The following is a 23,578-nucleotide window of genomic DNA, read 5'->3' on the forward strand; positions in this document are numbered from 1 at the left end:
CAGAGCCAAACCGAGACTTCAATGCCGAGCCTACATACAACGCTACGCGCCTCCGAAAACAATTAATTTAACTTAACCGAGTCTCTCTCTCTCCACTTCAATACAACGCGACGCGCACAAAACGCAAAGCTTAAATATTGCGTTCTAACAGGCGCGCTTCTCACAGTTCCTTCCGTCTTCCCTTGGCCAGCGAGCGACAGAGAGAGAGAGAGAGAGAGAGCCAGGGGTTCGTTCAATCAATAATGGCTTCTCCTTCGTATCGAATCTCTGTTCTCCTTAATCTTGCTCTCTTCTTTCTCTTATCCTCCCTAGTCACATCGGACACGGAGCCGCTCAAAGGTACTGTCTTTACTTCATGTCTCTTAAAGATCTCCTTCTCTAATTACTCATGTCTTGCTGGGTCTTTTTTGATTTTGTGAGAATTGGGTTTTGTTTCTCTTCACTTCAATCTGCTATTAAAGCTGCTGGGTTCGTTCCATAGACCATAAAGCTTTCTCCTTTGGAACTGAAGATTCATAAAGCTTCAATTTTTATTTTATTTTTTCCCCTGCATACGTTTCATAGGTGTTGGTCCAGGCAACTCAGCTCTGAGTGTAGTCAACCTTACTTCGTGTGAGCGCATCCAAGTCTCTGGCTACCCGAGAAGTGAATTAGGAAAGTATGCTCATTCTTTTAAGGTCAAGTTGGCTCCTTTGGTTACTCTCCCAGAGAGGCTACACAGCAAAATTCAGATTTGTCTTCACCGGTAAGTGCAATACCTTTTCTCTTTAGTAAGGAAAGAGAGAGCCTTGTTTCACCATTCTATCTATGGTGGTCTCTTTTCAGGAATGTTTCACTTGGGATGTGCCGGTGTGAGAAAGCTGATTGGAAAAATCTTCAGAAGGGCCAGTGGAGTTTTGTCATGTCCCCATTTGATACACAATACATTGATGTGAAGTATACTGGTCAGTCGTCTGGTTCAGTCACCATCTCCGTTACAGAAGGTTTCTCCCTCTCTCTTATAAGCATGTTGTTGTTAGAGACTTTAGTGACTGTTTTTCACTCTCTGATTATGTTTTTCTTTTCTGCAGATTTTCAGCAATGGCGTATTCTCTGTCTTGTGGTCGGACTGGTGGTGATCTTGGCAGCACCAGTTGTCAGCAGCTGGCTTCCATTTTACTACACCAGTTCTATGGCTGTTGGTGTCTTCCTCGTCATTCTGATCATTATTTTCCAGGTAAGTGTGGATGTTTTTTTCTTCTCCTGATCATGATAGTATTGCTTAATAGTTATGTCAAAATGTTGCTTCTTTTTGCAGGTTATGAGGCTTTTGCCTACCGGGAGGAAAAACGTTATGTATCTTGCGTTCTACGGATCTGTGGTGAGTATGTTTTGCCACCGCCTCTGGTTCTCCGAGCAATAAGTTTCAATAGAAAGTGCTTACATTTGAAATTACTGTGTTGCAGGTAGGAGCTGGATCATTCATTCTACATCAGTTCTCGATGATGGTCGACATGATTCTTGTCAACTTCGGGCTGAGTGAAGACATGTATAGTCCAGTAAGTGTCATTGTCCCCTGCTTCTGCAGAAAGCTACAAAGCCTCTATTTTCAGTTCTTGCAGGTGTATGTAGCATAAGCTTAAATAACAATTGTTACGTGATTCCTACACTCAGGTTGCGATTCTCGTGCTTGTGGGAATAGCCATCACAGGAGCCGCTTTCGGATTCTGGACGGTGAGGAAGTTCGTTGTCTCCAAAGATGGAGGTGTGGATGCTAGTGTTGCCCAGTTTGTGAAATGGGCAATGCGTTCTGTAGCCGCCACGTTTATCTTCCAGGTAACAGTTGCATATGTTCTTGTAAATGAAAGTGTTATAACAATAACAATAGTCTGATGTGTAACTCTCGTTTTTACTTCAGAGCACAATGGATACCCCTTTGGCGATGGGAGCTTTCCTCTCAGCTAGCTTACTCGGTTATCTTATCAGCAGAACCATTCACAGAAGGTAATGTGCTCACTCGCCTTGTCTTTATGTATCTTGAAGAAGCTTGCTCTGTCTTAAAGACTGAAACAATGTTGCAATTACGCAGGAAAAGCGTGGTAACTCAAAGGCAGTGGCTGGTCCCTGCTGGTAAGGGACGTCCAATGCATGGACGAGCTGAGTTTCTTAGCCGACCTGGAGGAGGTGGACTGTGGAACAGTGCTAGGACTGTACCTTCATCTACCGGCTCTCCTTCTAACGGTATGGTTCTTAACATGTTTTTACATTGTTGGTCTTAAAACGAAATCATTGATAAAAAATTTTGGGTGTGGTATGACTCTAGGTTTGAGGAATGTGATGTCACGGTCTTCATTTAACCGGAGAATACCGATTGAAAGGAAGGATTACTATTCTACATACCACAGGACGCCGAACCGGAAGAAGTTGACAAAGGAAGAGTATGAAGAGGTGACACGAGAGACGACGAGGGAAGCAATGGCGGGACTCGCTGCTTCTCCGGGGTTCAGTGATTGGTTGATTGAGCATGCTGACAGAATCAAGTTGCTTCCTGATGAAAGTTATGATGACGAGTTGGGTAGTGAATCAGACTCAACCGGTGAACAATCCTGGGCTGGTTTTATCTGGTAGAGAGAGTGGAGGCAACAATTCTTTAACTAGTCGCAGGACACGTGTCGTTTAGTGCTTACCATTAACTTGGCATGATGGATGAGAGGGTCGTCAGGCTTTGTTTCAGCTTTGAGAGAGTTTAGGGGATAGTTAGGAGTTAGAATTAATCTTTGTACGCAGCTCTGCTTAGGTGACTTGATTGTGTAGTGATGAAGTTTGGTCCTTGTGTTTCTACTGTAGTGATATCCTTGTACCTCTTTTAAATGGATGAACGAGATTTTGAAATTGATCAGAATTTTTTCAAAAACATTTTATGTTTATACATAAAATGGAAAATATCAAATTTCTTCTAATATATCTAGCGAAAATACTCTAGCACCACAGTATAAAATTCACAGATTATCTTGTGTTCTTGTAAATGGTTAATATGAAGTAGACTGTTAAAAGCATAAAATGAGATTGTCTTTATTCCGGTTGTGTTAAATACGGATATTGAGTAATGAATAACTTCTATTTTCGTCATGCATACAGTAACTAGACGCTAGCTATCAACGCCTAGATTCACGAGTCATGGCTCTTCGTTTTCTACTAAAAGTCATTATGAGAGACCGCTACGCCTTCCCTGCCATGTTAACTGTTCACAAGAAACGTCATTGCTTTAGAAACATCGTTTTACTAAAACACACTAATCTTTTTACTCCTCTCTCTATATATACCTACTATTGTTAATACATTTTAGACTTGCACGGCGTTAGGTTAGAATGGGTTCAAGCTCAACAGAAGTTTCTACGATTGTGAAGAACTGGAGAGAGCATCCTCCTGCTTCTTATTCCCTCAAGATTCATAGCTTCTCCCAATTTGAGAATTCGTCTTCCTCCTCTGATGATAAATACCAATCTCGTCTTTTCTCCTCTGGTAGATATAAATGGTACGTGTTGAACACACACCTTAATATTTGATTTAGCGTTGAGCGCCATATAATGCATTTGTCATTTATAGTTTCAAATAATTTAGTGGTCTTTTCAAAGGAAAATTATCTTATTTTGTTTTCTTTTCATCACTAGTCTAGCTAAGGCGATATTATTTGATTTTTCCTCTCATGTTATTCTCTCTTTTCCGGCTAAATTTTGATCAACCCATTTAGAGGACTTTTATAACTTTTATGGAAAAAATATTATTGTTTGTAAACACAAGAGATTGATTGTATACCCAAAAGGGAACGAAAAGGACAACGGGAGTGGATTCATTTCAATGTATGTGGAAATAGACAGCAAGAGTTTGATGGTATTCACACCACCAACCGAGGTTTTTGCGGAGATCCGTTTCTTTATCTACAACAAAAAAGAGAACAAATACTTTACTATTCAAGGTTTAACTTACATCTCATGCTCTCACCCTAATATATATTTACATATATTTCATTTCCAGTAATCAATATTTTTATATATGCAGATGTAGAAGTAAAGCGTTTCAATGCACTTAAAACGGTGTGGGGGTTGCAGCAGATTCTTCCATGTGATACATTCAGTAACCCTGAAAACGGTTACATCTTCGAGGGAGGTCAATGTGAGTTTGGTGTTGATGTCATTGTTTCCCTACCACTTACCAATTGGGAAGTCCTCTCTTATACTGAGAAATTCTCTAATTCTAAGTTCTCTTGGGCTATAAAGAATTTTTCTGAGTTGAAAGAGAACGTTCTGACATCAAAAAGTTTTTCAATGGCAGGAAAGAAATGGTGAGTATATACAATATTGCACTATCAATATACACTAGATTTTGATCCGCGCTTTCAAAGCGCAGATTTATTTTTTATTTTTTTTTCAATTGACAAATATTTAGTAAATGTCACATTTTCATATATTTGTGTTTTATTTTATAAAAGACTTAAAATTTTTATCTTTATTTATCGTATTTCATATTAAATGACTATTTATGTTTAAAAAATTAAACTTTATTTTTTTAATGAATTAAGTTGGTATAATTCTGATAAATTAATTTTATTATGGGGTTAATATTTTAATTAAAAAATTATATACTTTAAATAAAGATTTATACTTTTCAATAAAAAAATTTAATTATTTTTATTAATGCTTAAATTATATTAAGAAAAGAAAAAAATAATAATTAAGAATAGTTGAAAAAAAATTATTTGAAAAAAGTAAGAATTGAATCTGATTTTTTAATAGGCCCAAATGGCCCAAGAGAAATTTGATGTGGGCTGGATCCAAAAATAATGACCAAATATAGATTTGTTATTAATATTACTTAATTGCCCTTAATGAAATATGCAATGTTAATGAAGGAAATGGCAGACTAAGGTAATTATGACAATAAGATCCTGCTTTAATAGTATAGATGTGTGCTAGTTCAAAAAAAAAAATACATGTGTGTTTGTGTGCCTAATTGCGTATGAATTAAAAAGTTTATAATATTTAATGGGGTTAATGTTGTATAGGTTTCTAAAGCTGTATCCGAAGGGCGACAGTAGAGCAGATGGAAAATTCTTATCCATTTTTCTGTGTTTAGATGATTGTGATAAACCAAAAGATGATGAGAAGATTTCCGTGCAAGCAAATTTCCGAGTTCTTGACAAACGTGGATCCAATCATTTTCAATGCCAATGTATCATTCAAAACTACAGTTACATTATTATTTTTTTCTATTTTCTTACTTACTAAACAACCGTTTTGTAGAGTGAGATTTTTTTTTACTTGCAGTCAACTTCTGGTACAACGAACAACAATTGGGTGGGGGCTGGTTTGAGTTTTTGTCTTTACCTGAACTTCCAAAGGTTTACTTGGACAAGGAAGACGCGCTGAAAGTTGAGATCGAATTTAAAGCTGTTTCTGCTACCAAATACTCTCCCATTATCTAAGCTCTATATATTTTTACTTTTAGAAACTCAATTTTATGTCGTTCTTCTACCATGACTATTGTGCTATGTCAGACTTTTTTTGTTGACTATCATTTGAATTCTCAAGTTCTAAGAAAACTTCGCGTTGTAGTTTGTTATACTAAGCATCACCACAAGTATAATCTCCCAAGCCCTTCCCCGCAATCGTAACTATTTGTATACTTGGCTTGGATCAGAGCGCATCAGTTTTTTCAGCTTTTGGAGATTTTACGGGATAGGATAGAACGAGTGTGAGAGATATAGAGTCGTCTTTTTCCTTTCTTCTTGTAACTCAGTGAGAGAAGCTTGTGATCTTGTAGCTATAATCATAATGGATTCCTCTTACCAATGTTAAATTGATATTGAAAACTCGTACAGCTGCGTGTTTTCTTCTTTCTGGTAACGCACAAAACCTCTAACCAAATCGTAATTTGTTAGTTCTTAGGCCAAGCTTGAGTTAGTAAACTGCAAATTGATTAAACAAAGATTAACAATATATGGTAAGATATATAATAACAAGACCAACGTTGGTTTTTGAAGCTAGTCAAATGTAGAACCCAATAAAGAGCTTGAATTGTCAAAGTTTGTTGGCAAAGGTGATTTCATCAGTATGTGGAAGCACAAGGTATTTCCCACAAAATTCTATGTTTACACATAAACAAAAAAGTTACACATAAAGGCCACATTGTTTTATCTTTCATGGATCATCTTATATCTTTTTTTGTAAATGATTAAAATGACTAGTGGAGATGGAAAGAAAAATCAAACAGTTTGTATGGGATTGTGTAGACTCGAGTGGTATTCTCAGTTGTAGGAGTTGCGGAGATATTGGGGGAAACGAGTTTAGAAAGTCAACTAGGTCTCACTTACTTTTTCCTTTTAGATTTAAACACGTTGGGTAGACTGGGTACTAGAGAAGGAATAATTTGGCAAGTATTGTCGTAGAAAATGTTTTCGGCGATAAAACTTTGATTGTTAAGTGAAGTCCATATATAAAATCCAAAGTTCCAAACCTTATTGTTGTGAAATATATTTTCTTGAACTTTTGTAATTATCATATTGTGATACTTTTTATTTTTATCGTTGTGATATATACTTAAGAGGTCAGTTAGAGATGATTCCGATAATATTTTAAGATATATCTTGATAAGTTATACTTTTGGAAATGATCGTTTATGTTGTATATATATACTTCTGCTATTCGACGTTGAATAATATTGGAGTTCGGTTTACATCCGGTTACACAAACCGATTGGGGATAAGAATATCCTTCATGTAGTTGTCATATTCTCGATATTCTAGCATCTGTTGTAACTAGTCTGTTGTTCAAAAAAAAAAAAAAAAAAAGAAGTTGTAACTAGTCTTGTGTTAGTGTGGATACTCCTATATCTTGGGAGCTAGAGTTGCATATAGGAAACATCGTATTCCTCATTCAATACACAGAAAATTCCAGTTTCTGTTTCTCACTTCAAATAATAGCTGAAAGAAAGTTACCAAGTATTTTTTTCTCTTTTTGAAAATGGGTTCAAACTCGTCAACCGCAGCTTCAACAGAAGTTTCTACCATTGTGAAGCACTGGAGAGAGCATCCTCCTTCGTCTTATTCCCTTAAGATTCACAACTTCTCCGAACTTGAGAAGTCGACTGCCTTATCTGATCATAAATACCAATCTCGTCTTTTCACCTATGGTGGATATAACTTGTACGACGATTATTCATTTGGTCTTTTAGCACCATAAACACACACTATATATCAAGCTAATGTAACATTGTTTATAAGAACAGGAGACTGATCATATACCCAAAAGGGAACGGAGAAGACAATGTGAGAGGATTTATCTCCATGTATGTGGAAATAGATAGCAAAAGCTTGATGCTATTCACATCACCTACAGAGATTTTTGCGGAACTTCGTTTCTTTGTCTATAACAAGAAAGAAAACAAGTACTTTACTATTCAAAGTAAGCTACATCTCATGCTCTCTATATATATATATATAAGTTCACATATAATAGTCACCAATATATATATATATATATATATATATATATATATATATATATATGTGTTCTCAGATGTGGGAGTAAAACCGTTCAGTGAACTTAAAACGAGGTGGGGGTTGCAGCAAGTTCTTCCATGTGATACATTTAATAACCCTGACAACGGTTACATCTTTGAGGGAGGTCAATGTGAGTTTGGTGTTGATGTCATTGTTGCTCCATCCCTTACCAATTGGGAAGTCCTCTCTTTTACTAAGAAATACTTTGATCCTAAGTTCTCTTGGACTATAAAAGATTTTTCTGAGTTGAAAGAGGATGTCCAGAAATCAAACAGTTTTCCAATGGGAGGAAAGGAATGGTGAGAGTATATATTATATTGTAATAACAAGTACTATGTAGTCTTTTTTTTTGAAACACAAGTACTATGTATTCAGACACATATATATTTGTGTTTGTGCATATGAATGTTAACAAGTTCATAATATTTAATGTTATGTAGGGTTCTAGCGCTGTATCCGAAGGGAGCCTTAGAAGCACATGGAAAATGGCTATCCATTTTTCTGTGTCTAGCCGATAGTGATAAACCAGAAGCTGATGAGAAGATTTTCGTGCAAGCACGTCTCGGAGTTCTTAACCCACTTGGATCCTATCACTTTGAATATCCATGTATCTTTTAAAACACAGTTACATTGTTTTTTTTCTATTTTCTTACTAACCTAACTAAACAACAGACTACAGATAATTTACTGAGATATATAATCTTTTACTCGCAGTGGAAACGTGGTACACAGAACAAAGCCCGGGTTGGGGTTGGGCTCAGTTCTTACCTTTAGCTGAACTTCCAAAGGTTTATTTGGACAAGGAAGACGCACTTAAAGTTGAGATCGAATTTAAAGTTGTTTCTGAGACCAAATACTCTTTCACAGAAGCGGATCCACTTGAAAAGGACTGGGTTCAATTAACACCAGAAAATTAAATAAATTAGATTTTAGGCTGTTTTCATTAATAAATTAGGGCAGAGTTGGTCTAAAGCTCTAATTTTCATTACTTTTAGAATTCCTTTGTTTTTGTTTTTGTTTTTTTTTTTCATTGTTTTTGTTAAGCACAATTTGAATTTTTCCTATAAATTTGGTTTTTTAAAGAAAACTCCCCTTTGCGCTTTGTTAAACTAAGCACCACCACAAGTAAAGGGTTATAATTAATATTGGTAAAAATCACATTTTTTTGCCAACTGAAATCAGCATACTGTTCAAAGTTGGTCTGGTCCTTTCCTTCTACCATAATGGTTGTTGGTAAACAGAATAGATCGGATAGATATTTATAATATGATAGTGACGTCTTTGTCGTTGTAAGACAAATATTTTTCCCTTAAAGATGTACGTTGCATTCACTTTGAATATACAGGAGTGTTGGTTACAACAAATATGGGAATGATAAAGGAAAACGTAGTCGATGAAAATAAAATGAATCACATATTAAAATGATGTTTCAATGAAACAGCAATTCAACTCTCATATGCCATGAGTTGAGGAGTAGAATTTTTTTTTTTTTTTCGTTAGTAAAAGGCGAAGGAATAGTTCGCTTTGTGCTCACCACATGGCTGCGTTAAATGATTGATTCAATATGAGGAAACAATGATTGATGACATGAGGAAACATGGGAACTTTCCCAGGAAAACAGAGGAAAAGATGAAGAAGAACTATCACTTTTGTGGTTGGATAGTGGATACTTGTGTCGTGGAGATATAGTTTTCAATCAGAAAACCGCCTGGTTTGCAAATACGCAGCCATGTTTTTTTTGCGTTTGGGACGACTGCTTCTACAATTTTCTTTATTATGAGGCATCGATTGTTAGTAACATTTAGAAAGTCAGTAAAGTGCAGGCAGTAACGTTTGGGCAAAAGGACAATGACTGATTCTAAATGTTACTAATAATAGAAGCCAATTCACAATGCAGCTTCGTTGGTAAAAGTAGAAACGTGAAAGAGAAAACAAAACGCAATATTTGAGAAATGTCGACAGAATCAAAACTCAACGGATAACAAAAAGTATTTCTCTCCAATTCTGCAACCAGTACTATTGCTAGAACAGATCCATTAAACATTTTTTTCCCGAAAGAAGCTAATATGATCATCTAGCTCCTGGGAGCAACCTTTTCCTTAGCCTTTTGGAGCTTCAACACCTTCTTCACAATCTTCTGCTCCTCCACAAGGAAAGCACGAACGATTCTGTCAACACAAAAAAAAAATCAGTTAAAACATATAAAACTGCCTTTTATTCAAAGAACAAAAAACATGTTACAAAAAATGAGACAAGAACTAACCTTTCTCTAACAGCCAAAGCAGACAAAACACCACCATAAGCTCGGTTCACGGTCCTCCTGTTTCTAGACAATCTAGATCTCTTGTACTCAGCAGGCCTCAAGTGAGGGATCTAAACAAACACAAAAACACAAGTTAGAACTAGGCATCAAACAAGACAAGTAATCAAATTTAAAGATAATTAAAAGTTTCTGCCACCAAGTAAAACAGTAATGTCCTTAATATATAAAAAAAAGGAGACAACTTTGAAAAGACAAGGATGGGCACTAAATCTAGCTTATGATAAAGTTATGTCCTGGTGTTGGATTAATCTAACCAGCACAAGACCGTCAATAAGCACACAAACACAATCTACCAAGACTACACTAAAACCAAACAAAGAAGACTTACACCCTGAATACGCTTGCCGGTAACGGGGCATTTGGGTCCACTTGCACGCTTCTTAGTGGTCTGATAAGTCAACTTACCACCTGCAGAATCAACACATTTCAAGATTTCATTTTTAACATTAAAGCATCATATAGATCGATTAGAGAGATTCATGATTGAGCAGACCTGGGGTTTTGACGATCCTGTGCTGGTTAGATTTGGTGGCGTAGCTGTGACGCGAGCGGTATACAAGACGCTGAACCATTTTTTCCTGCTTCGCTCACACGCTGAGGAGGCTTGTTTTAACCTAATGTATCTATATAAAGCCTTCTCAGCTTCCAAAACCCTATTACCCTAGATCCGACGGATCAGATCTTCTTAGAGTTTGGTAAATCAACGGACACGATTCGTGAGTTTGTTTTAGATTATGGGCTTGTTGGGCTTTACATCATAGTCCATTTGTCTTCTTAGTTATTTATTTATTTATACAATTGACTTTCTTTTAGAGATTATAAAGCCCATATAAGGCCCGGGTTAATCCCACGTACTGTTCTCTTCCTTGTAAATAATTGGACGTTGTGGTTAAGCATGGGATTAGGGGTTTTCGATCCCTTTGCATTTAGATACATTTTATACATTTTTATAGAATCCATTCCAGTATTTCTACATTTCAGAAATTGATTATAGGTTCAGACTTTTTGTTTGGATTGGTTTGGATTTCAGATTTATTTTCCAGAGCGTAGGTGTAGTAGTAGTCGTTTGATTAAGGTTGTTTTATTAATGCTTCTAAGGGCATCTCCAACCCTACTCCATTTTTGACTCCAAACTCAATTATGGAGTAAAATCTTCTCCAACCCCACTCTATATTCAACTCCAAAATGAAGTAATAGCTAGGGTTACTCCATTTATGGAGTAATCTTAGAGCATCTCCAATGTATTACTCCAAATTTTACTCCAAAATAGTGTAACTCCAAAATGGAGTTGGATTTTACTCCAATGTATTACTCCATTTTTTACACCCAACAAAAAGATTTTTTTTTCATTTAGTTGATAATTGTTATTAGTACCTTCAACTTATAAAAAATTAACAATTAACCCAACTATTTTATGTTTACAAAATTTCTATAATAATATATTTTATTTAAATTAAATATTTATCATTAAAAATACAACTAGAGATTATCTTCCAATTTCAATTCGTGCAGATTTTATCATATGCAATTTTTCTAATTCAAAAATATTTTTATGCATTAAAAGAACATAAAGAAAAAATAAAGTAGGGTTGGAGATGCCCTTACCCATTACTCTATTTTGGAGTTGAACTTTTTATATTTATGAAATGGTCCTTTTGATTTTTAATGTTTTTATTTCATACTTAAAATAACATAAAAAAATATAATACTCCACAAAAGATTACTACTTTATAGTTTACAGAAAATATGCATAAACTCATAAAAGTCAAAACTAAAAATAAAAAAATATAAAATAAATATAATGTAATATAAATAAGTAATTTAATAATTAATTCGGTAAATTGTTTTCGAAACTACTAAAAGCGGTGAAGTATTATTCAAACGGAATAGATGAGTTTTTTAATTTTGTGGGTCAAAATTTTGATTGATAACATTTGTACTTGTTGAACTTGATATATGCACAAACAAACAATAGGACCCAATACATAATTCAAATTACAAAACAAAACTTTATTTTTTCTTTAAGTTCTTTTAATGCATAAAAATATTTTTGAATTAGAAAAATTGCATATGATAAAATCTGCACGAATTGAAATTGGAAGATAATCTCTAGTTGTATTTTTAATGATAAATATTTAATTTAAATAAAATATATTATTATAGAAATTTTGTAAACATAAAATAGTTGGGTTAATTGTTAATTTTTAATAAGTTGAAGGTACTAATAACAATTATCAACTAAATGAAAAAAAAATCTTTTTGTTGGGTGTAAAAAATGGAGTAATACATTGGAGTAAAATCCAACTCCATTTTGGAGTTACACTATTTTGGAGTAATACATTGGAGATGCTCTAAGCCTTTTTTGTTCCATGTGTTATGCACAGTTTTTAAAAATATAATTCGTATATTCCACTTCAACCATATTTACTGTTGTATTTTGCACCATATGTTCTTCTGTTACCATTCAGAAAAATTTCTAGTAGATGTATACATATGCAATCCTCTCTCTCTCCTCCTTATCCTCTCGCAAAACAAAAGAAAAAACAGATCTGTGCGGCTCCGGCTCGTGGTGGCGCGTGAGCGTCCATTCTGACGCCGGGAGCCAACCGCTTCTCTCTCAACCTCTCTTTTTCTCTTTGCTCCTCTCCTGTGTTCTTTACTCGCCCCGCTTTGTTGCCGTCTCTGTTCCTAGGGTTTCGTCGGACTCGTCTTCGCACGTGAGAAGCTCCGCCTCTGGTGGAAATTGCTAGGGTTGGAGCGGCGGCGCGGGTTAAGCGTGTTCTCAGGCTGAGGAGTCGGCTTTTAGGGCTGTACAAGGGGCTCCTTTAACCCCTTGGAGGGTCTGTGGCGCGAGGAGGCGGAATGGAAGTCTCGTCGTCGGACTCCTCTCTGTAGTGGTCTCGGTTGGCGATGGTCGTGCGAGGTCGGTTTCTGGTCTCTCCTAGGCGTCTGGGTTAGGCAGGCTCTGTTTTTCTCACGATTTGAAAGCTTTGGAGGTTCGTTTACTCGAAGGCGTTTGTAGCTCGAGTTGTCGGTGTGTGTCGAAGCTCGCGGTGGTCTTGCGTGAAGTGCTGCTCCGGAGCGATGTTGGGGGCGTCGTCTATGGCGACTCCAAGGCGATGAAGCGGCCTTCCTTTCAATCTTCCTCCCTCTTCCCGTCTAGTCGATGCCGACCATTGGAGCGTGTCGACTAGCTCCTTGATGGTTTCACTTCTGATTGTGGTTGTTCAAGCTTTATCCTTGCCACAGGTTTCAGCTTTAGGCCCAAAGACTTACCTCTACCCGGTTCTCGGAGGAGGCGACCTTCGAGGTTCTCGAGCTTCTCTGTTTTGTCAGCAGGGCTGCCTCATTCCTCGGTGGCTTGGTCGGTCGAGGCTTCACTTCCCAGCGCCATGAGCATGTTGTGTTCGTGGTGGTGTTGCTTCTCTTTGTTTTTGCAGGTCGTGGAGTGTTCTCGGCTTCGTCTAGTTGCGACTGGCTCGGGTCCGTCCTTTATTCACCACCAGGCCTAGCAATCATTCTTGGTTCTAGTCCTGGGTGGTTGGCGATATAGAAAACTGTACAGTGGGTTAGGAGCGTTTTTCACTTGGTATGGCCTCTAATTCCTACTTCTATATGCGTCTGTGCGTTCAATGTTGGTGAAAGTTATGAGTTCTGAAGAGAACCCCGAGAGTTAGCTACTCCGGCGACGACATGGGAGTTCCCGGCATCCGAGGTAACGAGGAGAACCTCACGGTTCCATGATCATCGTCTTCGGTCGAGAACAACAATCGGGTCCTAAGAATTTTAAAATCGGGCTACCGGAACGTGCCGGGTTTAGTGGGTGGGCGAACGTAGCTTTGTAATACATTGACTTAGGAACTTTTATTCGATTTGGGCTTGTAACCGGATCCAAAAATCCCGTTTTTTTGGGTTGATTTATATATATATCTAATTAAAAAAAAATGTATACATATGCACAAATAAAATATTGTTGAGGTTTGAGCTTTTCCTATACTTTTAAAATTATGCCACACATCATTGCTTTTACCTTGTGAAGTTTGAGCAAGTTATCCACCATAAACGTTACTTACCAGTTAATTATAACAATAATAATTGTTTTTCTGTCGAGAATTTGCATACTACCAAATTAGAATTGAGGTGCTAAAACAGTACATTACTAATACAAACCAGACTAAAATAACTTTATCCCAACGTTTGTTGATGAGAGTGTAGAACGAAACACCTTAAGGAATAGACCCCAATAATTTACTTTATAGACTAGGGCTAACGAATAAATTAAGCTGATAATGATTTATCTCCGGTAACGTCAAGCATCTAGATCTTCCTGAAGATATATGAGGCGGTTTGTATTTTCCTGGATACTCAGTTTCACTTCTTGGTATTGTTAGAAAGACAGAAGTGGTTACCTTTTTAAGTTCAAAGAGAGATTTAACAGGGAAGTTGCAGATGATCAAAACTTTGAGAAATTGTATATACATGAGATATGTTTTTGTGTGGATTCAAAGCAATGCAGAAAGAAGAAAACTTATCGAGAAACTTATAACTAATGCAAAAAAAAACTCCAAAGAAATATTTTGAAAAAAAAAAACTAATCATGTGTTATCCTGGTGTATCTGAACAGATCATGCTGCTCTGGATACCACGATGGCTTCATTAGCCAATATTCTGTGTTCTATCAAATCTATACTTGCGAGAAAAAAACCCAACTAGCCTACCTCCAGCTTGATTATCGCGCCTTTTTCGTCTTCTTCCTCCTCTTGCATTTCTATAGTGTACTGCCTTTTTCATGTATCTCATTCTTGTTGTGCCACTTAAGAAAATGGCTGCGATTTGTTGTGGATAGGATCTGATCCCCGTCTTACATGTCTCTTGCTTGATTGCAATGAGTCCTTTGTCTGATTCTTCTGTGCTTGCATCTTCTCAGCTTTAACTTTATCCTTGTTAACCTCCCCAAGAATGCGTCGGTTTCCGCTGAGGATTCCGTGTTCTTCACGGTTGTACCTAAAATGAATATCCATGCTCTTCAGCTTAGCAATATCACCTGGATGAACTCCAGCTTTGTCTCCTTGTGTTTCTTTGAGGAAAAACTCTCTACTCAACGCTGAGACCTTATATTTGTTGTCTGATAGTAATCCTATGCAGACAAGAAGACAAAACATCATCCTTTTACTGGAACCCATCATATCTGCTCTTATGGAGACAAGAAGAATCAAAGAGTATCTTTATTTTTTTCTTCAAAGAAATGAGAGAGGGTTAGGGATAATGAGAATGAGATTGTATCCCTTCTGAGTTCATGTGTCCTGTAGATATATATCAGTTATTGGGATTTGGAGGGAGAAGCTTGAAAAGTGTAAAAGGACAGTGGGTCCCTGGGGAATATAAATTCACTTAAACAAAACATTGCTTTGGAAATCTAAGTAAGATTAAGGCTGTTATTGGAAGAATCTGACAATGATTGTACGAAAGAGAAGTTAAGTATCTCTCTTCATTGGTTTCCCTACATCACTCTACATTTGTCCTTTGCTTTTTGTCTAACCAATATCCTTCTCATTCCATTGATTCCAACAATCTTGACTTGATAATTGGCCAATTTGGGGTTTCTGAGAGACCTTCCTTAACTATCCACGTCCTGTTGTACTTTTATGAACACTTACTCTTTTGCAGTGAACATGTTTTGTGAGATTCTCTGTATTCACCATCTACAAACTGCCTAGCTCAATCAAGAGCTTTGGTTATAAGCCAGTTTAAGTATTATTTGCTCTGAAAAAAACAAAAACAACATGACAAAGGTTTTTTCTAATGATTAGGAATTTTTTGGCTCATAGACCCTTCCCAGCATGAATATGTGACCTCCAAAATTCTTTGAGCTGTTATCAGATAGTTTTAGCCAATAGGCCAACTCATCAAATGCTTTCTTACTTGATTCACAATTGGTACTTGGAAATATAAAATGCCTTTAACTTTATGGGACAATGGGTTCTACACTAATCATTCAAGTTTACGCCCTTTTACGTTGTGGGATTTCTGGTTATGTCATAATTCCTTTGTTGTTAAGGAAAGTGGTTTTGTTGGGTTTCTTTGTTAAACGGCAGGAACACAGAGGACCGGAGCCGTGGGCCATGCAAACCGTTGGTAGTATTCCATTACCACAGTCCACAGCCTACAGGAGCAAGCTACTCATATAAAGCATTAAACTTTGGTAAAACAGAGTAATCCTCTTCGAAAAGAAACAAATACATTTTACTTTTTATATATTTCTTTCAGAATGATTCTTTATATTATTATAAGATTCTTTTCAAGAAAGCCTTTAAAAAAATAAAAATAAAATAAAAAGATCTTTCCCCCCTCACTTTGGGCTTCATAGGTCACGTTTTATGAAACAACATCGGCTGCATGTTTACTTGTGCTACTTCATCTTATCTTCTCACAAAATATTACATCAATATTGAAACCACCATAACGTAATGCCTCAATAGTCGGTTTTGCCTACGATACTATATTACTATGTAGTAGTTTAGGATTGCAATAAAAATTATAGTCTTCATGACTGTAGAAATTATCATTAGATTCTAGCTTGGGAGATTCGATCGATATTCACCATAACTAATTATGTGGGTGTGTTTGTTTATGCTAATTATGCATCTTAATGCCTTCTTTCCCATCCTGTTGATTCATCCACATATCGTACTCCTGGATCTGCTTTGCCTTCCTTTGCTACCGGGCTTCTAGCTGCCCTTCCTCCACCGTTAGCTCAATAGAGCATTTTCTCCTCCACTCATGTCACGGATTCAGTTCAAAAATGACAATAGTCTGTAGTTTACAATGACTCCTCATTGCAATGATTCAAAAAGACCCATTTTGGTTTAATATGGTTCCCTTAATGATAATAATAAAAAATCTTACCTTCATAAGGTACTAGTATCTTTTTCTTTATATGACTTCCCCTTTCTTTACTGTCTCATTTAAATTCTTTAATGTTGTTTTAGAGATTTTTTTTTAATCACATGGTACTTGGAACATTCTTAAGCATCTGGTTCTGTCTCAAAGTAACATATTTTAAAACCGAGGATTGGATATTGCTTGCAGGCTCTAAAACAAACAGCAGAAGGAGACCACAGTCGTTGGTCCAAAAAACAAAATACACATTTGCCGATTTTAAGTTCCCATTTTGCTTTTCTCCGTTCTCGAGGTTAGTCCTAAAGTTGCAACTTTTCCTTTACTTAAAAAGCCGAAAACATACATTTAAAAAATAAATAAGATAACGTAATCTAAAGCGTTGGTTTTGGTTCCGGGTTGTAGAGGCTTCCACAGCTCTTGCATCGCCGCTAAAGTTTCCGGGTTATGGAGGCTCCTTCAGCTCCGTGGCGTCGGCTAAGCTCCCGGAACGTGGAGGCTCTTACAGCTTCATTGTTGCCGGCTTCTGGTCCCTTAGCTCCTTTATAGGGTTTAGTCTCTTTTCTTTTTTGTTTTGTTCCCTAGGTAAGTTAAGTTTGGCTCGGGTTTGTTGGATGAGCTCTCGTCGGAGGACGATGGAGGACATCCGGTGGTAAGGTTGATGTTTGAGCGAAGCCTCCTCTTTGGTCTCTGTTTTGAACTTGCGCGGATGAGATCTCGGTCACGATTGATTCTCTCCGAGATTAGACGTACCGGAGAGGTTTGGCGGTCGCGGTGAAGAAGGTGAGGAGCCTTAGTGTTCCGGTGTGGCGCGGTGAGTCGGTGGTGATTCTCCGGTGGTAGTTGAGGAGGACGTGAGGTTGCGGCTCGCAATGGAAGCGGCCGGCATCTGTTTCTCGCTTGGACCTTGGGCCGGTGATTTGCTGTCTCTAGATATTGGGCCTTGTGCCCGTTTTAGTGTATTTGGGTTTAGGCCTGTTCGTTTGTAGCCCATGGGTTTTATGTGGTTTTTGTTGGTACTAAGGTACTTGGACTTTGGGCCATAATATTAATATAACATAATTTGGGAAAAAAAAAAACGTAATCTTGAATGTTGATCTTATATGACTTTGTTTTGTTTATATTTATAAGTGTGTGTACATCTATATATTAAAGTAATAACATTATTTTCTAAATTGTGGTCTTTGATATGACCAATGAGATCTCTGATGTGGTCGGAGGAAAGGAAGCGGCCACCATGAGAAAGGATCCAAAAGAAGTTAAATGCAAACAAAGCAACTTGGGTTATAATGGATAGCTGAAGGTGATATTCCCTCGGTGGGTAAAGGTCTAGTGCACAATTATTAAGACGACGAGCTGTTATTGGTTTACAACAAACAGGCATGCTCTGATGGACTAATAGAGTCGAAGCTCATAGTCCCAATCTAAAATTAGTCTGGTCCTAACTGAGTTGTACCACGTGGACCAGATCGCATGGACCGGGTTTGTCCTTCGCCGGCATCAAGTTTAGAGCATGCTGACCGGATATAGTTCGAAGATTACAAAACAGTCCCCCCATAACAGCATTACTGGTTTCTAAAATGAATTCTTATCTTTAGTCCCTGACTCCCTCTCTGGAAATAACTGCTTATCAGGTTTGGTTTACATGTTCTTGAGACTTTGCAAGTTACAATTGTGTATTCTCTTTTTTTCTTTTATTACAAAATGTTCCAAATGGGCATGGTATTTGACTTTTAATAATATTTAACTAAATTATGGTTTTAATGAAAAATTGTTTTTACCGTAATCATTATTTTATTTACCCTTCCGACATATTTTTGTGGTAAATTCGAATAAGTCAAACAGATAACACGTGAGCAGAACGTGCCTGAAGTTGGATCCACATAGGATGCGAAGGTGGAGGCAGTCTCGTTTTACCTCAGTCAAGTACAAGTGATAATGTGATATATAACATTAATGCTTTCTCCCAGACCAAGTTCGGTGATAGCCTGATAGGTATTCTTAATTCTCTAACTTTCAGTAAATTCTCACATTGGAAAATGTTTAATTAGCAAAAAGGACCATCGATATATGTTTCAAATCCAGAAAATAAATATTTTGAAACATCATTTGTTATCTTCTTATCACTAAAACACCATTTGAAATTACCACCAAATTTACGACATTTATATTCACGAATTCTATTAGAAGATTTCAACCACAGTGACCATTACACAGCATATATCAGAGCCATGATTACATGACTTGGAAGATACCGTGAACATTTTCACATTATACTTAGAACAATGTGAAGGAAAAATAATTGAATCTAGACAAAATAAGATTTTGGCTATATGTTTTTTGAACATATGCTTTGGAATCGGATGAGAGAATGAAAACAATCGTCCATTTTCACTTTATATTTCTCTCAGCCTCTCAAAATATTCGGTGACCTTATTGAGTTGTTTATATCCTCAAATGAATCAAGTAGACAAGTACGATCTTCTCCTTTAGGTTGTCACACAGATTCGATAATATATTCACGTTAGTTTCTACTTAAAATGAGTCTAAGGAATGAAGTAAAATCCATGCATGAGTCTTTTTTTTATAATAGCTTACTTTGATAAATGATATTGAGAATCTACAGTCTGCATGTAATAGAGATGATATTGACACATAAAATGAAAACTGAAGGACAGAGAAAGTTGTTGTTGTTCTGTTGCAAGTCTGTCTACCACCCGATTTGCTTCCCTCAGAATCCATTGAAACTTCACACCTTCAAACTTTGTAATCCACCAGTGTATCTCTCGTATCCAGTTATGTAATCCAAAGTGTGAAGCTCGGTTGAGAATTATGTCAACAGCCTTTTTGCAGTCACTTTCAATCATAACCTTTAGACCAAAAAAATTGAATAGCCATCAAGATAGCTTGTAATTCACTTTCTAGTGGACTTTGCACTTACCTTCCGACGCTCTCCGAGCCTTTGTAACTTCCTGTTTCATCTCAAAACCCATCATGCTCTCTACTCTGTACCGTTACGTCGACAAAAGAATCGTCTACATTGCATTTAATCCATTTTTCAGGGGGGCTTCTCCAAAGCTTATGAGCTGATCTACTGTAAAGAGGGTCACGACCAGATGTATGTATGATAGGTTCCGCCAAATTCGTTTCTTTCCATTCTTTCACATCATTTCACCAATTGTAGTAATGTTTTCCAATGCATCAGTTTTTGCTGAAATATTAAATTATTCCTACTCTTCCATAATCTCCGAAGAATCTAAATAGCAGCTTCAGTAAATGAGACATCCGAGTTGAACAACAAGTCAAGCAAACTTCGATCTTGGCATCCAAAGTGGCGTTTGAACTATTTATCACTGTATTTGATATTCCTGAGGCTCTCCACAACATTTTTGCAAATGGACATTCCAAGAAAATGTGTTGTTCTGTTTCCATATCCAGGCAACATCTTCTGCACAATTTCCTTAATAACAGTTTTCATATTTTTCCCACGTATCATTTTTGAAATTTCTGGAGCTTATATCTTGATAAAAGCAAATTTTCATCCTATATATCTTTGAGTTCATTTTTTCTTCTGACTTTGTCTTTATGTTTTAAAGGCGGAGGTATAAGATAAGATCACGACCAAGAAAATACAAATGTTGTTGGTTGTAAATTGTAATATATGCTCTAGTGAAAGTGTGTGTCCGTCCGTAGGAGTTTCAATAGTATAACGTTATAAACAATATTCATATTATTAGAGACAACAAAAGTTGTTTAACAAAATATTATATAACTTTCTATTTTTATAAATTTGTTTAAATTTTTGAAACATGTTCATTTTAAGAAATTCCTTTTAATGAGTGTTAATACCGATAAATTTTTTTCTGAACTCAAAAGTAAATTAAACTGTGTCAACTCCAAGTTTATATCAAATTAGATGTAAGTTTGTGGCACCAGCAAATAAAACTTTTTTGTCAATTAAGGAGTAAAACCCGTGAAAACAAAGTTGAAGTTGTTTTTTTTTTTTTGTTTCTTCTCAAAAAGATAAAAATGTAATTTCCAAAATGTTCAAAACAAAAAGGTTATCCAACCAATTATCTCACAGAAGATGATCCAAGCCACTTTTCAAAAAAAAAGATGATGATCCAAGCCACCGCAATTCGAATGGGTTAATTATGTACATAGATATAATCATCTTCATTTGGAATACAAACTTATAAGCCTCGTTTCCATGAGCACATGACTCTCGTTCCTCTATGTTACACATACTATAACTACTTAACTAGTATTACCACTTTCTCATGGGGTTCCAAAGAAAACTTCAAGATGGCTAATTAATAGAATAATTAAGGTATTTGAACATGTTACCGAGGACATAATGATAAAAGCTCACTATAAAAGCCATCATCGTCGGAACATTAATCATTTTGCATCTTTCATTGATCATAAAAGGTTCCCCTCAAATCCGCCTTTACCACATTCAAAAGCCTCCCCACATACTCTGTGCACACATTTTTCTAAGCATATGTAATAATCATGTTGACTCAGATAGAATATTCCCATGCGTTCTTCACCCCGACTTACTCGCAGAATCTTTACTTTAAAAATATCAATGGAAATCTACGCATATGTTTTCTCAATTAAACCCTAGTCTTTTTTTCGGTTCGGGCACGTCCCCATAATTTTTTTTGTAACTATTCAAACTCAGCTTCAACTCCTGCTCATCATCATCAACTTCAAAATCTATCTTCTTTAGCAGCTGACATTCCATGCAAACGACGTCGTTATGGTTTCTCTTCTTCTTGTTCGTCATCACTTCTGATTTGATCTCCATCAACGGAAGCTCCACCGATATTCTCTCATCATTATCATTATTCCGTTTTGTCTCTGAGCTTTCTGAAGATTCCAAGAAGCTCTCAACTGAACATCTCAGCAGTTTAATTCCTCTATTTTCTGTTTTCTTGCGATACAAGAAACTTTCTCGTGCGTCCTCTGCTTCTTCTTCGTATTCTTCCACCTGCGTTAACTCCGAGAACGAAGAACTCGGATTCACCAGTGAAGCAAATCTCGAGAGCTTGGTTCTCGAAAAGTCCATACCAAGAGTGGAAGATGTGTAGCCAGCGAGAGTTTGTTGAGCTTTCATCAAAACTGACTGTAAATACTTTCCTTGTGCCTCAATCTTCACTTGCAAATTCCTCTGAACCTAAAGCCAAAACATTTTTAAGACACCAAACATCAATTATTGTGCTTAGTTAGAGTTTATTAATAGGAGGTTTGATTGACGTTACTACTTCGATTTGTTCATGAAGTTTCTTCTGAACTTCCGTCTGCAGTTGTAAAGCTTCGGTGATCTTCAAGCCTCTGCTTCAAAACAAACCAAACAATAAATTTTCAATGTATTACAATAATCAATTTAAAGAAGATAATGTTTTGATTATCTGATTATTAATAACTCGTTAGCTGGATTGTTGTTTTCTTCGTTGACACTGCCTCTGAAATCTCTAGAATAGTTCCCACTCTCAGCTTCTTGGGTTTCTAAAGCTGATGAAACTGCTCGACCAAGAAGCAAATAATAAGTAAGGAAAATATATGTAAAAATGTTGTAACACAATATGGTCAGATTAGGGTTCAATTTTAAGAATATGCTCTATATATTTTCATAAAACAGGATCAATGTTATGATAAAGAAACTCAAACCTTCTAGCCTGTTATCATCGAACTTCAGGCTCTTTCCTAGTCGATATTTCTGTAGGAAGATCAAAATAAAGTCATTCAAGTTTGATCTTCAAGAAGAAAAAAAAACACAAAAAAAACCGAAAACTGAAAACACTGATCATCGAATCAAAGATTCTGCCGAACATTATTACCTGTAAATGGCTCTTGAGATGATACAAGGTAAGCCCAGGAATCTCCATAGCCTTCATCAAACTCTTAGGTGTTGCCTCTGCAAACAAAAAAAACAGAAAAAATAAAAAAACAATTAAGAAATGGATAATAAGAAAAACTAAAACTAAAGAAGACGAAAACCCAAAAGTATATACTGTTAGGTCCACCGAGCTGGTTAACGGCTTCGACGAATCTGTGATGAAGCTCACAAGTCCATTTTAATCTAGGGTTAGCATCTGTTGACAACACAAGACTCATCTTTGTCTTCTGATTATTACCATTATTAGTGTTGCTCGCCATTAACAAACACATACAAATCTCTCTCTAATAAACATTAAGATCAAACGACCCCAAGAAATATAAAATATAAAATGAAAGGGTTATTTGTTTTCAAAGATTGTTGGGTTTGTTGGCAAAGCTATATGGAGGTTAATATATAAATATGTGGAGTGGTTGATGTTGTTCTTTTTATTGCTTCTTTCACTCCATATCTGGAAACATGAGTGGGGTTTTGTTGGAGAAGGGAATATATGCTCTCTTGACCCTTTCCTCTTTCTTTCTTTACATTTTCTTATTAATTGATGTTTTCATCATTTTCCGATTTCACACAGCTTTGTGTGTGTGTGTGTGTTGCTGCCCTTTGTAATTTCGTGTTACTTTTTCTTCGATATATGAGGCAATAAGATTAGATAAAAAGAGGTTGTGTACACTTCGTTTTTGGTCGTATGGACATCTATCTATCCTAATGGACACATATCGTATGTGCATACCTATTTTTTCTTTGCTTGCAATTATTATTACCGTTTTCTATTATATTTTCAGCATGGTCCTAATTTTACTTTTCTATCTTGTTTTTCTTCTTATGTATATGTATAAATTTTGACATCGCCTTTAGAAGTTGCAAGATTAGTAAAAGTTGTAGCCTTATAACATTTTCTTAAAATTTGATAGGTAAT

General features: G+C 36.3%; 6 protein-coding genes and 1 non-coding gene across 10 annotated transcripts; 3 read left to right on the forward strand and 4 right to left on the reverse strand.

Annotated features, from left to right (window-relative positions):
* Positions 1–36: 36 nt before the first annotated feature.
* LOC103830919 lies at positions 37–2,880 on the forward strand. Its single transcript, XM_009106741.3, has 10 exons — positions 37–339; positions 565–745; positions 826–983; positions 1,071–1,216; positions 1,298–1,360; positions 1,446–1,538; positions 1,654–1,815; positions 1,898–1,983; positions 2,069–2,220; positions 2,303–2,880. Exons 1-10 carry the CDS (start codon positions 243–245, stop codon positions 2,605–2,607), a joined length of 1,443 nt encoding a protein of 480 aa, XP_009104989.1. The 5' UTR covers positions 37–242; the 3' UTR covers positions 2,608–2,880.
* Positions 2,881–3,144: 264 nt separating this feature from the next.
* On the forward strand, positions 3,145–5,991 carry LOC103830920 (probable inactive serine/threonine-protein kinase fnkC). Of its 2 annotated transcripts, none has more exons than XM_033274667.1 (5): positions 3,145–3,518; positions 3,781–3,955; positions 4,039–4,321; positions 5,042–5,208; positions 5,304–5,991. In XM_033274667.1, exons 1-5 carry the CDS (start codon positions 3,348–3,350, stop codon positions 5,459–5,461), a joined length of 954 nt encoding a protein of 317 aa, XP_033130558.1. In that variant the 5' UTR covers positions 3,145–3,347; the 3' UTR covers positions 5,462–5,991. The 2 variants fall into 2 exon arrangements, with proteins under 2 accessions (XP_033130558.1, XP_033130557.1); XM_033274666.1 differs by having other exon boundaries at positions 3,145–3,501; positions 3,803–3,955.
* Positions 5,992–6,362: 371 nt separating this feature from the next.
* Positions 6,363–9,725, forward strand: LOC103830921. 2 transcript variants are annotated; one of them, XM_033274646.1, is made up of 5 exons: positions 6,363–7,180; positions 7,264–7,439; positions 7,554–7,836; positions 7,978–8,144; positions 8,252–9,725. In XM_033274646.1, exons 1-5 carry the CDS (start codon positions 6,999–7,001, stop codon positions 8,452–8,454), a joined length of 1,011 nt encoding a protein of 336 aa, XP_033130537.1. In that variant the 5' UTR covers positions 6,363–6,998; the 3' UTR covers positions 8,455–9,725. The 2 variants fall into 2 exon arrangements, with proteins under 2 accessions (XP_033130537.1, XP_033130536.1); XM_033274645.1 differs by having other exon boundaries at positions 7,264–7,836.
* Positions 9,391–10,558, reverse strand: LOC103830922 (60S ribosomal protein L34-2). Its single transcript, XM_009106744.3, has 4 exons — positions 10,354–10,558; positions 10,189–10,268; positions 9,801–9,910; positions 9,391–9,705 (listed from the first exon to the last, which is right to left on the reverse strand). The coding sequence occupies exons 1-4, from the start codon at positions 10,430–10,432 to the stop codon at positions 9,612–9,614; spliced, it is 363 nt and encodes a 120-aa protein (XP_009104992.1). The 5' UTR covers positions 10,433–10,558; the 3' UTR covers positions 9,391–9,611.
* Positions 9,984–10,075, reverse strand: LOC117127015. Its single transcript, XR_004449775.1, has one exon. It is a non-coding gene; the product is annotated as a small nucleolar RNA snoR110 (small nucleolar RNA).
* Positions 10,559–14,300: 3,742 nt separating the features above from the next.
* Positions 14,301–17,664, reverse strand: LOC103830923 (CLAVATA3/ESR (CLE)-related protein 45-like). Its single transcript, XM_033274663.1, has one exon. The coding sequence runs from the start codon at positions 15,044–15,046 to the stop codon at positions 14,675–14,677; it is 372 nt and encodes a 123-aa protein (XP_033130554.1). The 5' UTR covers positions 15,047–17,664; the 3' UTR covers positions 14,301–14,674.
* A 764-nt stretch (positions 17,665–18,428) lies between these two features.
* LOC103830924 (myb family transcription factor PHL8) lies at positions 18,429–23,555 on the reverse strand. Of its 2 annotated transcripts, none has more exons than XM_009106747.3 (6): positions 22,778–23,555; positions 22,604–22,680; positions 22,434–22,482; positions 22,190–22,286; positions 22,028–22,097; positions 18,429–21,939 (listed from the first exon to the last, which is right to left on the reverse strand). In XM_009106747.3, the coding sequence occupies exons 1-6, from the start codon at positions 22,932–22,934 to the stop codon at positions 21,373–21,375; spliced, it is 1,017 nt and encodes a 338-aa protein (XP_009104995.1). In that variant the 5' UTR covers positions 22,935–23,555; the 3' UTR covers positions 18,429–21,372. The 2 variants fall into 2 exon arrangements, with proteins under 2 accessions (XP_009104995.1, XP_009104994.1); XM_009106746.3 differs by having other exon boundaries at positions 22,025–22,097; positions 22,778–23,022.
* Between the last annotated feature and the right edge of the window lie 23 nt (positions 23,556–23,578).

This window comes from Brassica rapa, chromosome A07 (assembly GCF_000309985.2).
Source record: "Brassica rapa cultivar Chiifu-401-42 chromosome A07, CAAS_Brap_v3.01, whole genome shotgun sequence".
Classification (NCBI taxonomy): Eukaryota; Viridiplantae; Streptophyta; class Magnoliopsida; order Brassicales; family Brassicaceae; genus Brassica; species Brassica rapa.